The 12,520-nt window shown below is 43.9% G+C and overlaps 2 protein-coding genes across 3 annotated transcripts; one reads left to right on the top strand and one right to left on the bottom strand.

The window, feature by feature from the left end:
* Positions 1-2,137: 2,137 nt before the first annotated feature.
* LOC145801665 (uncharacterized) lies at positions 2,138-5,290 on the top strand. Of its 2 annotated transcripts, none has more exons than XM_082893402.1 (4): positions 2,138-3,928; positions 4,035-4,558; positions 4,703-4,770; positions 4,896-5,290. In XM_082893402.1, the coding sequence occupies exons 2-3, from the start codon at positions 4,110-4,112 to the stop codon at positions 4,755-4,757; spliced, it is 504 nt and encodes a 167-aa protein (XP_082749528.1). In that variant the 5' UTR covers positions 2,138-3,928; positions 4,035-4,109; the 3' UTR covers positions 4,758-4,770; positions 4,896-5,290. The 2 variants fall into 2 exon arrangements, with proteins under 2 accessions (XP_082749528.1, XP_082749527.1); XM_082893401.1 differs by having other exon boundaries at positions 4,703-4,801.
* Positions 5,291-5,392: 102 nt separating this feature from the next.
* Positions 5,393-8,569, bottom strand: LOC145800505 (uncharacterized). The gene is made up of 3 exons (XM_082890194.1): positions 8,231-8,569; positions 7,224-7,301; positions 5,393-5,443 (listed from the first exon to the last, which is right to left on the bottom strand). The coding sequence occupies exons 1-3, from the start codon at positions 8,567-8,569 to the stop codon at positions 5,393-5,395; spliced, it is 468 nt and encodes a 155-aa protein (XP_082746320.1).
* Between the last annotated feature and the right edge of the window lie 3,951 nt (positions 8,570-12,520).

Raw genomic sequence — 12,520 nt, 5'->3', positions numbered from 1 at the left:
GTGCCTCAAGAGTTGGTCATTGTGTTTGCCACCATGTTTAGACATTTGGGATGCCATCTAAGTGGGTTTTGGGGCTCATTCTAACATGCCATAGCTCTTATTTTGTTGGTATGTCTAGGTTTGTCTTCTTTTAAGTGCGCTTGAAAGTTGGCTTTTATGCCTTAGTCTTAGGCCCATTGGTTTGCATGCTTGTCTTGCATGTTGGCACCATCATTTTAGTACCTTCGGCCACTGTTTTGGGGTGTGGCTGAGGTTCCTCCATCCTAGTGTACGTCCATACATTTGTGTCTTGTAGTATGATCATCACATTGCATGATTGTTGCATCCTTGTAGTTAATGCATTATTACATGATTATCATTTTGCCTAGTTGTCTATCTAGGTAGCATTGTAGCATTGCATGCTTAGCACATTGCATATTTGCATGTTTGGTTGGTGTTTACATTTGACATGCTTTGCTAGCTTGAGTCATTTTGCATACTCGAGCCATATTGCATACATGCATTACATTTTGCTTGGTTTGGGGTGTCAAACCAAGCACGAGAGATGAGGTGCGTTCGTACTTAAAGTGACGTAACGCGCCTCAATCCTCGGTCACCGACGCCCTTGATCCCTACATGATAGGGCGTGAAGCTTTCATTTGTTTGTTGCATGCATTGACATTGATTTGCTAACTTGGCCTCTTAGGCCATCACGCATCGAAATGTGCAATTGATGACCCGAGGGTCGAGGGCCATGCTCCCTTGAGTACATTGCATGATAGGGAGTGTGGCCATGCTCACATTTGCTTGAAAATTCCATGCCATACACTACTTGCCCTCTGCTGCAGTCAACTGCAGGATTCTGTAGGAAGCAATGGCCGGTCGGCCACCTACAGTGCCGATCGACCATCGGTGGCTGGCCGGTGGTACAACAGTTAGCCGATAAGCCCATCCCCATGGCCGGTGGTGCTTTGAATTGGCCGGTGATATTCCAGAGTGATCAGGAATCAGTTCAGAGGTGCCCCAAGAATTTTCACAGTCCTCAGAGGAGCAGGGCAGTGTTAACAGAGGCAACAATGCTATGGCAGCGAGTTTTCGGGCGAGACGAGTCAAGCATGCATCATTCACGCATCCCGAGACGGGGCTGTGGCCACCTTCTTTCTGCATTTAATTTGTTAATTAATTAGAAATTCTGTAATAATTAATTTAGTATTATTTATTCGGACTGTAATATTTATTTGGACCCTCCGAGTGAGGGCAATTGTGTAATAAGTGTGTGTGAGTGTGTGTATGTCTCCCAACCCCACGTCTTTCTTTCCTTTTATTTACTAGCTTTCGATGGTTAGTCTAGGGCATGTTTCAATTAGCATACAGTATGATAGCACGTTTGCATCCATTCATTCGTTTTGCATGCACCGGGCTCAGCGCATCATTCTAACTGCATTTGTATTCCAATTCCAAATTGAATATGTGTTAGTTGTAGCATTTCACATGTCATTATAGATTAGCCGAGCCCATCTTAGTTGCATTTTGCATGTGTTGCATTAGCCATCTTAACATGAACTAGGATCATGCATAGGATTACTAACTAGTTTCTGTTTTGGCTCGGAGTACTCGGTAAGTTCTCATGCTATAGCATCCTTGCATGTGTGTGAGTGTTGCCATGACAGCATACTTACCATGAGGCTAGCTGCTTATGTGATATAACTGCTTGAGTGCCTGTGGATGGAGGTTGAATTACCTAAATTGGAATAATGCACTAAAACTGTGAGTTTTAAGCCCACTAGATAGTGGCAAAACCATCTTTTCTAAAGCCCACTTGAGGGTGGCCAAAATATGCATTTTAGCCTACTTGCGAGTAGCAAACCATTTTCAGAACAAACATGAAATGTTTTGTTCCAATTTAGGCGATTTGGTCTATACTTGTTTGCTGTGCGCATAACATAGTAATTCTAGGCTAATAACCGGAATAAGAGCATATAATGTTTTCAAAACAAGATATCATGGTTAGTAGAGGCCGATCTTTGATCAGGTGAGCAGGGGTGCTCATAGCTGACCTTCCCCAATCGTACCCAAGTTCCCGAGGCGAGGCAACTTTGGTGATGACGGACACGTGGCCTTTGGCACCGAGTCAGGGTTTCCTAAATTCCCCAAAAAAAAAAATTTAGGTGGCGACTCTGTATCTGGGAAACCAGTCCATGTTTGGCACTTCTTTTCTAAAAATCTATTTTATCAAAACGATTTGTCGGATTTGGACTCTTTGGTTCAGATTAAGAACCGTGACAATTCGAGTCCAAACTGTAGCATGGGGCCCACGGGCGCGTCTACAGCGACACAAGGGCAAAACAGTAAAACCGTAACCCATGGCTAATAAACACAACCCCAACCCTCATGTCACACATACCCATGCTCGAAAACATCCCTCATCTCTCTCTAGGACTCTTTTCTCTCTAGATTTTCCCTATTTTCGTGAAACCCACAAACCCTCGCGAATTTTTTCCTTAAAACCCACTCACTCCTCTACGTTTTGAACAGAAAAAATGTTAATTTGGTGGAGTTCGAGTTTTTCTCTTGGTTTCTCTCACATTTGCCCACACTTTTTTTCCTCCCCCTTTGATTTTTTTACTCTTTGTTTTCTCTCTTCTAGGGTTTAGACCTTTGGGATTTTTTACTTAATCTCGCTCATCCACTCACTTTTTTGCACAGTTTGGCATTTTTCCTCATATATCTCCATGGCTAGCAATGAGGTTCCCATTCCTGAAACCATTGTGGGTATTGGTGCCATTCTAGGTGTGCATATTGAGGTTGAGGACGTTCCTGAGCCCGCACTGCCTCCGCTTGCCAATAGGCCTTTTGATGCGACCACCTACCAACCATGTACACACGCTCCGCCCCCAGGCGGTATTTTCAGATTCGAGGGCCTCATTCCAAGGATAGATGAAGACATCTTGCTGCGAGAGCCTGTGGAACACTTGTTTGCTGATGCCTCCACGGTAAGCAAACTTTCCGTTGTTTTGCACATATGTTGAATCTCGTAAGCAAACTACTCGTCAATGCTGTACACATATTGATAACATTCCCCATTTACAAGTGATAGCCAGGAGGATTGGTAGTTATGGGTCCATATCCGGCCCCCGGCATTGGTATGAGAGGCTTCCTATGGAGGTCCGCACACTGGTCGATGCTACAAGCTTCGGGCCTTTCTGCTCAGCGCTCATACAGATAAGGATTGAGCCATTACTTTATGGGCCCTGGTAGAGAGATGGTGGGACACCATAGACTCGTTCCATTTCTCATCGATTGGGGAGCTGACTCTGATATGTTGCAAGTGGAAAGTTGCATAGCGTCAACTTCTCGGAGCAATCCCAGACACCATTAGCCATGGGATAGTGAGGTACAGCTGGTTCTTGGAGCACTTCACCGACGTTCAGCCAGCTACTCCATATGATTTTTCCCAGTACACCTACGGCTTCCTCATGTATCTCCTTGGTACTACCCTAGTTGCGAACAGGGAAAATACCGTGGGGCTATATCTCTTGGGAGCACTGGTGCACTTACCACAGGTGGTAGAATATAACTGGGGTGGCGCCAGCCTAGCCACCTTGCACTACAACATGAGCTTCGTATCTTGCCGCAAAGCGGATTCACTTGGCGGCTATTGGAGGATTTGGGAGGTACACCTCACACTTACTTTTCTGTTTAACTTTACATTCCGTTCAACTTTGCATTTCATTTTCTGTTTATCTGCTCATTTACTTCATCCATCTTTTCCTGCTTGCAGCTATGGGTTTACACGTATTTCACCCCTTTGGCTCCGGTCTCAGGGACGCCGATTGAGTTGTCAGTACCCCGCACCCAGTACTATAACTTCCGATTCGAGTGGCGCCGACGCATAGACCAAGACTTCCCTTACTTCTGCCGTTTCTTTGACACCATCATCACGGATCAGGTAACAAAATACTAGTCTTTACATTTTACGGTTTCCATACTGCTGTTTCCATACTGCTGTTCAAACCTTTGATATCTGATTCTTGCCTTGCACCTTCTGCTCACAGGTTGACTGGCATCTATAGGCGGGCATCCCTCAGGTAGTGAGGGTGACTTATGCTGTTGCATGGGAGGCCTCCACCATGCGGATTCTTTTTGAGGGCCTTTTCGACAGGGCATACTATTTGGAAATGAGATTCCTTTGCCGGACTCGGGACCAAGTTGATCCTGACATCCCACATCTTCCTCCTTCTGGTATGAGGATAGTTGATGATCTCCACGACGGACCCCAGATCGATCATCTTATGCAAGGAGAAGACGATGACTGGTACCATGAGCTCGGCGACTTCACTGCCTTTTTACATACTCTGGTGATGGCGCCTTTTACCCTCGGCGTGGTCCATGCAGTTCCTGAGGTGTCTACTACTACTGTAGAAGCTAGAGAGCTTCCTGCTGCAGTTCCCATCCCTGGGCTTCCAGTGATTCCTTCTGAGGTTGTATACATGCGACCAGACGGGGTGAAAGAGCAAATCTCTCTTGAGCACATTGAGGAGAGGATCGGAGTTTGGCCATGGCTCCTGGTGTTAAGCAGGTATACACTTTTCTATATGTCTTCCCATTGTACTTTCCCATTTCTACCCGCTTTTGCTTATTAGTTGTTGCCCACAGTGCTTACTTTCTACCCACTGTGCACCATTATCTTGTTTCGTATTCTCAAATCTTTCCTCTTTTGCAGGTACTTGCAGGGTATGTGGATGACCTCTTTCGGACTGTCGATAAACTACTTCTAATAGTACAGAGGAGGTAGATTGCTCTAGCCACCCATGGGATCGATGTACACTTTGCCCCCAGTTTACGATCATTACAATGTTACTCATAACTCTGTTGGTCTCTTCTGAAATCTGTACTCTCTCTTTTTTCTTTTTCAGCTTGAGCTAGCACAAGTTACGCCTGTAGGACCTCCTCCAGCTAAGAGATAGAGACGGGGCCTAGTGAGGGGCAGAGGAGTTGATCGGGGGAGAGGCAGAGTGAGACAGTGCTCACCTTCCTAGGAGTCATTTGAGGAGTACATGACCTCCGAGGAGGAGGGGGAGGCGGTCAACATACAGTCTAGCAGCCCTAGGGATGACAGTGATGCACCTCCTCAGCAGTCGATGAGGAAGAGAGCAAGGATGGTTTGCTGATGATGATGATGATTTTTTGTTTTGTTGTTTTTATTTTTTCTGTTTTGTAGTTTAAAAACTAGCTTCAGATAGACCCTTTTGTTTTACTTGTGAAGACATTTCTTTTATTTTGTTGTTTTGTAAAATGATGATCGGGGTTAGACCCGCTAGTTTATAAAAGATGCATTTTTGAAATGATCTCTTTGCATAATATATGATGATTGGCGTAACCTTTGCATAGTAACTTTGCACAAGACATAAAACTATGAATACCTGCGCTTGCATTCATTCTTGAATCGGATAACAACCCACAACTGGACAACATGTAAAATATAACTCGATAACAGGAAAACAAAATGAAAACAACTCGAAAATACTAAAAGACACTTGGTACAAACAAAACAAGACTCAAAACACAGCCGTAAATACACCAAAGCAAGGGCCAGCCTTTTCTGCAACTGCACTGATCTGGGCCAACATTTAGACCCTGCCGGGTCCCAATACGCACGACTGGGTTTCAATAAGGCATGGTCGGGCCCAAAAACAAGGTCAGTCAGTGCTGTCTAGTTGTCATGCACTGCTTCTTCTCAAACTCTATAAATGGTGCTCCCACGCTGTTTTTCTGGCAGAATGTCAAGTCTTTGGTATTTCGCTCTTAAGATGGAGATGCTCCTCAATAATAGGCTCCGAGACTAGATAGCCACTTTGGACAGCTGGGAAAAGGTGAACTTCTGCAGTTTTGGCCTAAATGCTCTTTTTCCTCTGAGCCGTACTTTGCTTTGCTTTTTGTTCCTCCACACCGCTGCTCGATGCTGGAACCCGATCACACATGTATTTCATTTCGGATCACAAGAGATGTGTCTGACGCTCGAAGAATTTAAAGCATTGATGGAATCCTGGTGCGACTAAGAAATCATGCCTCTGTCCTGTTTTGGCCATGCCCAAGCTTTGGGACGAATGTGTGGGTTTACTTTGCACGAGGCTCGATCCTTGGCTAATGATGGGGAGCTGGACATCCCCGGTTTAGTTCATTGATTTTCACTATGGGAGACAGGAATAAGCTTCTTTGGCGCTCCTAATTGCCCCTAGTTATGGCAGAACCAGTATTCGGTTGATCGAAGTGGCCCAATGCTTGAAAGAGGGCAAGAGTTGCATGGGTTTAGTACTAGCCGAGACCCTAATGGGTTTGGATGCCTTTCATCGGTGAGAGACCACTAGCTTTGTAGGGAGTCCGTTACTTCTCCAGGTATTATTTCCCACATTTTTCTCTCAACGTACATCTCTCTATTCTATAATCTCTCTTCTTTTTCATCCCTCCCTAGGTATGGCTTATGGATATATTGAAAGTAGTGGACCCATGCCCCGAATACTCGGCCAGAGCTTACTTCTTTCGCCAATAGCTAGTTGATTTCCCATTAGAGGGGTTGTGGTGTGACTGGATGTGTAGCCGGTCCGCAACTGACATAGCTTGGCATTGCCCCTGGCTTGATGTAACTGAGATAAGCTACAACATGTCTCGCCAGCTGGGTATACAGTTGATTGGACTTACACACTGTGTATTCTATTTCCCCTTCCAGTTCAGACGCCAGTTTGGGCATGATCAGATACGTCCAAATGAGGAAGTGGAATACCCGGTTTCATTTCCCATTCATGGTTCACAATTGCCTCAATACCTCATTGCTTAGAGGATGAGAGAACTTATGGACCCTGTTTTAGCTTCAGTTACACCGTGTCTAACGAGTGCTTGGCTCGGCTCGAAGAGGAGGAGTAGATCAGACCATCTTTGGTAACAAAATCCTCCACAAGGGTGAGCAGAAGACATAGAGCCACCTGACTTAGTTGTGTCCCTAGTTTTACTACTTTGATCTCTTCTTTTCAAGTTTTATGATGTAAAAGCAACTTTGATTGAATCAGAAGTTGGAATATGTACTTGTTTTGAAATCAATGGAATTAAAGTTGTGAGCACTGAAAATTTTCCTTTTGGTCTAAAAATTGTCCAAGTTGTAGAAAGGCAAAATTTGAGCAAAATCAACTTTTATTAAAACTTTTCAAAATCGTTTTTTTTTTTTTTTTTTTTTTTTTGGGAATGATCACCACTTGACAGTAACTGCCCATAATTGCATCCTCCACACTGGCCCTTCTGTCAACATGAAGATCACACAACCGAAGTAACTGATAATGAAGAAACATGACCTGATCAAATATGAACGAATAGGACAGTTGAGTTGGAGATGGTTACGGCCGAACTTCAAGATGAAGTTGCCTATGTATCCCAAAGATGGGAATCAGGGCTTACGTAGTTTGATGAGGGTTCACTCGAGTATTTATTCTTTCCTTTTGCACTCTAACTTTTGCCAAAGCCGTCCTTTCGGGTTTTCAACTTTGCGAGCTCCGTTTTTCTTTATTTCTAATTTTTCATGCTCTAACTTTTGCCTGGGTCGCCCTTTTGGGTTTTCGGCCTAGCGAGCCTTTCAAGGGTAATATTTCTTCAACTTGTCCATATTGATCGGCTGTGAAAACTCCAAGCCATCCAAATCCATAAGAATAACTACTCCCTCGGGCCAGATTGTCTTGATGATGTAAGGACTAGTTCACTTGGGTCTAAACTTGCCCCTAGGGTCATGGATGGGGGCTCGGTTGTCTGTTAGCACCATGTCCCTTTCTTTAAGGTTTCTTGACTCAACTTTCTTGTTAAAAGTCCTTACAATTCTGCGTTGGTAGCCTTGGACGTGATACAGTGCCTTCAATTTTCTCTCGTCAAATAACATTAATTCTTCAAATCTGCTCTGCTGCTAGTCCGCCTCTGCTATCTGACACTCGGCCATAACTCGCAGCGACGGTACCTCAATTTTGATTGGCAGAACAGCTTCCATCTCATAGATGAAAGAATAGGGGGTTGGCCTTCTAGATGTTCGAATCGACGTTTTGTAGCCTCAAAGTGCAAACAGTAGTTTCTCTGGCTAGTCCCTGTAGGTCTCCACCATCTTCTGCAAGATTTTCTTAATGTTTTTGTTCGCAGCCTCAACGGCTCCATTGGTCTGTGGTCTGTAGGTTGATGACATATGGAAAGCCACGTTATATTTCTCTAACAAGTGTATCACCTCTTTCTTGAAATGCGAGCCATTATCTGAGATGATCTCATTTAGAACCCTGTATCTACAGATGATGTTGTTCTTGATAAACTTAGCCACATGCGACGCCTTGAGCACAGAGTAGGACCGAGCTTCCACCCATTTAGTGAAGTAATCGATCGACACCAGGATGAACTTGTGTCCATTTGAACTTTTTGGCGAGACTGCCCCAATGACATCGATTTCCCAAACTGAGAAAGGCCATAGTGAAGACATATTATAAAGTTTCGACGGTGGAATGTTCATGCGATTGGCATGGGTTTGACATTTGTGGGATCGCCGCACAAAACTAATACAATCCTCTTCCATGATTGACCAGTAGTAGCCTTATCTAAGGATTTTTCGTGCCAGCATCACGCCATTCATGTGAGCTCCTCACTCTCCTCCGTGAATGGCTTCCATGAGACGCTTTGATTCCTCTTCCTCAAGACACGACTTATGCATTCCCAAATGACCTCTCCTGTATAACTTGCCCTCGTAGATGATAAATTGGACGGCCAGACACCGTATTTCCCTTTTGTCCTTGTCATTTGCCCTTGGTGGATATGCCTCTTTTTCCAGGAAATTTAAAATGTCGTAGTACTAGGGGTTCTTGTCTGAAATCTCATCTATCGCAACAATGGTCACATGAGCTGGCATGTACTTCTATTCAATGATGATCAGATGCATCTTGACTTCCAGCGGGATGTCTACCATAGAAGATAGAGTTGCTAGTACGTCAGTGAACCGATTGTTCTCTCTTAGCAGATGGGTAAACGTTAGCTTTTCAAACCTCAGAATTAGCACATCCAGGGCCTGATGATAGACCTTCATTCTCTCATCTTTAACCCAGCAATCTCCGTTGGCTTAAGAAACAACCAAGTTTGAATCTCCGATGACATCCAAGCTTATTGTCCGTAGTTCTAGGGCCGCTTCTAACCTAGCAATACACGCCCCATACTCTGCTTCATTGTTGGAGACTTTGAACCGGAATTTGAAGGCCAAGGGTATGCGGGAGTCATCGAGTGCTATCAACACCACTATCCCATAACCGTATTGATTAGACGCTCCGTCAAAGTACATCGTCCGCGTTTTCTCCTCAACATGCAGAATGTCTTCATTTGGGAACAGGTATTCCACTGCCTCATCTCCCTCTACCGGGTGGTCTGCCATGAATTCCGCTACAGTTCTCCTTTTAACCGACTTGTGTGTGACATATTTGAGATCAAATTCGGAGAGGAGCAGAAGCCAACGGGCTAGCCTACCCGTAAGTGCTAGTTTCTCAAAGAGATATTTGATGGGATCTAATCTCGAAACCAGAATTACCGAGTGAGCTAACAGGTAGTGCCTCAACTTTCGGATAGCCTATACCAAGGCTAAGCTTTCTCAAGGGGAGTATAACGGGTCTCGTAATCTAGCATCTTCTTGCTCAAGTAGTAGATGGCCTTCTCCACTTTATCTTCAGATTCTTGAGCTAGCATGCAACCCATGGTCAAATCCATTACCGATAAATACAGAATCAGAGGCTTCCCCGGCTCTGGCAGTGACAACACATATGGATTCTGCAGGTATTGCTTGACTTGCTTGAAGGTGAACTGACAGCGATCATCCCACTGGAACTTCTTCCCTTTCTTCAGCAGACCAAATAGTGGTTCACAAGTCACGGTTAATTTTTAAATAAACCATCTTATGAATTGCACTTTACCCAGAAAGGCGTGCACCTCATTCCTTGGTGGTGGCATTTTTAAGATGGCCTTGATTTTAGACGGATCTACTTCAATTCCCCTCTGTGTAATCAAGAAAACCAGCATCTTTCCTGTCTTCACCCCAAAGGTGCACTTTTGGAGGTTTAACCTCAGTCTATACTATTTGATCAATTGAAAGAATTTCTCTAGTGCGTTGTAGTGGCCCTCTTAATCTTTGGACTTGACAATCACGTTGTCCACGTACATCTCGACTTCTTTGTGGATCAGGTCATGTAATACGGTGGTTGCAGCCCTCTGATAGGTGGCCCGAGCATTCTTCAACCCAAAGGGCATGACTTGGTAACAGTAGGTCCCCCACAGTGTAGTGAACGCTGTCTTCTCTCTGTCCTCAAGAGCCATCAGAATCTGGTTATACCTAGAAAACCCGTCCATGAATGAGAGCAATGCATGGCCCGTAGTATAGTCTACCAACTCGTCAATGTGTGGCAAGGAAAAATCATCATTTGGACTAGCTTTATTCAAATCCTTGAAGTCGACACAAACTCTGATTCTGTCATTTTTCTTCAGAATCGGAACAATATTAGCCATCCATGTTGGATACTCAGATACAATCAAGAACCCTGCTGTAGACACCCCATTTTTGACCGACCTTAAGACTTGGGCATCACTAATTGCTTACTTGGCAGTGAAAGATGTGCAGGTGCAAATATTCGATTTCTTCGGTAAGAGGAGAGTCAAATCCCAACCTTACACCCCATTTTGGACCAAAACTATTTTGAATGGTTTTTAGACCTTAAAACCCTCTCTTTCAAAATATTTTTGAAATAAAGTTTCTGCGGTGCTCCGAGGCTCGTATTTTGTCAAATGTTGTGCTTTTCGGTAACCGAGCAAGGACAGAGTGGAAATGAATGAAAGAGAGATGAAATCTTTGAAAAATCTTTCAAAACACCTTGCTTAGGGGTTTGGAGTTGAAGAAAAGAGGAGAGGAGGGGAGAAACCTAGTTGAGGAAGAAGTTGGGTATGAATCGCTAAGAGAGAGTCAAGCGACCCTCGCTAAATCAGGCCTATCTGTTTGCACCCTTAGATTTAAGCTATAAGGCCACCACCGTTGGAAATAAGACTTCCGGGGCTTCATTTTTCACTCAAGAATCTCCTAAAGCCCCGGATGGGGGAGATATGATTGGTTGAAGTTGGGCATTATTCTGGTTGGATCGAAATTGAACATCCTTCACTAAAAGAGGGATATCTCTTATCACACATGGAATTTTGATGTGAGGCTTCCATAATTGGAAATAAGACTTTCGGGGCTACAATTTAGGCTCAAGAATGACCTAAAAAGGAGTCCAGATAAAGGAATTAGGCTTGCTTCAAGTCAGGGACCAGGACTGATTTTTTCCATCGCCCACAATTGAAGCTCATTGGCCATAGGTCGGCCAAAAGTGAACCTTATCGGCCACAAATGATGGCCGATTGGCCAGAAATGTCCAGAAAGCCTAGAATTGGCAGATATTTCTCCTCCAGCTGTTTCCAGCTTGTGCCACCTGTCCTAAATCAAATATTTTGACCCAAGCTTGATATTTTGCTATATATGGAGCCTTATATCTCATATTCATGGGGTTAGAACATTAGAGGATAGATTAGAACAATTTTGGAAAAAGATTTGGGAGCCTCTCTCTCTAGAAACTCTCTCTGGATTTCACTCTCTCTAAGGATTTTGTGCTTGAAGGCTTGCATACATCCATCTTCAACCTATCAACCCTTAAGAAGACTTAATCACCATTGGGTTGAGGTCCCTTGGAGCATGTTTTGGGCCGCTAAAGCTTGGTTTTAACTCAGAAATCTTGATGTTTTGCTGTTTGGCTTCAAGGGTAAGCACTTATCCCTCTAGAGCTTTGTTTTGCATGCTTGTTTTACCACCTTTGAAAACTGTTTTTGGCTTGGTTTTGAACTAAAGAAAACTCTATTTTTTAGTCCTAAAAATGATGGTTTAGGCCTATTTTGTGTTAGGGGGTTGTCTCTCCCTTTTGTTCCTTAGCTTGTATAGCTTTTGAGCCATCTTCCAAGGCCTTTCAAACCAACTTTTCGTGGCCTTTTAACCACTGAAATCCAGAGACTTTTCAGTGGTAAAAACCCTATTTTAAGGGCCCAAATAGGAGAGGGTGGTCCCCTCTCCTCTTGTCTAGCTTGCTAGTGTTGATGGCCAACCAAATGAGCATGTGTTTTTACTTCTTTATGACTTTATTTAGGCTCATTTTTGTGACTTATTAGACCTGCCATAACTCCGTTTTTGGCTTGTTTGATCATTGGTTGCATGTTTCATGCAATTGTAGTGTAAATCCTCTTTGCTAGTCTTGCATGCCTAATGAGTTAAGTTGTTATTCTAGCATGTGTTGGCTTAGTCTCAGCCCATTTTTGGTGTTCTTTTGGCATGCCATAACTCTGATTTTGGCTGGTTTGGCCACCTCTTGCATGCTTAATGTACTTGTAGTGTAATTGTGCTAAATTGCCTAACATGTGCTATTGTTTTGACCTCTAAATCTAGCCATTCTTAGCTGATTTCAAGCATGTTTTAGAA

This window comes from Camellia sinensis, chromosome 10, assembly GCF_055761805.1.
Source record: "Camellia sinensis isolate YWXY chromosome 10, ASM5576180v1, whole genome shotgun sequence".
NCBI classification, from domain to species: domain Eukaryota; kingdom Viridiplantae; phylum Streptophyta; class Magnoliopsida; order Ericales; family Theaceae; genus Camellia; species Camellia sinensis.
This window is presented reverse-complemented; position numbering and strand designations above follow the sequence as displayed.

Bases quoted from the DNA above. Each gene is read 5' to 3' on its own strand.
- LOC145801665 (XM_082893402.1), top strand. From the start codon at position 4,110: ATGCGGATTCTTTTTGAGGGCCTTTTCGACAGGGCATACTATTTGGAA. The intron at 4,559-4,702 runs GTATACACTTTT...CCTCTTTTGCAG, and splicing joins TGGCTCCTGGTGTTAAGCAG to GTACTTGCAGGGTATGTGGA.
- LOC145800505 (XM_082890194.1), bottom strand. From the start codon at position 8,569: ATGGAAGAGGATTGTATTAGTTTTGTGCGGCGATCCCACAAATGTCAA. The intron at 7,302-8,230 runs GTGATACACTTG...CTTCATTATCAG, and splicing joins GCTCGCATTTCAAGAAAGAG to TTACTTCGGTTGTGTGATCT. The intron at 5,444-7,223 runs GTGATCATTCCC...CATGTTGTCCAG, and splicing joins TGGGCAGTTACTGTCAAGTG to TTGTGGGTTGTTATCCGATT.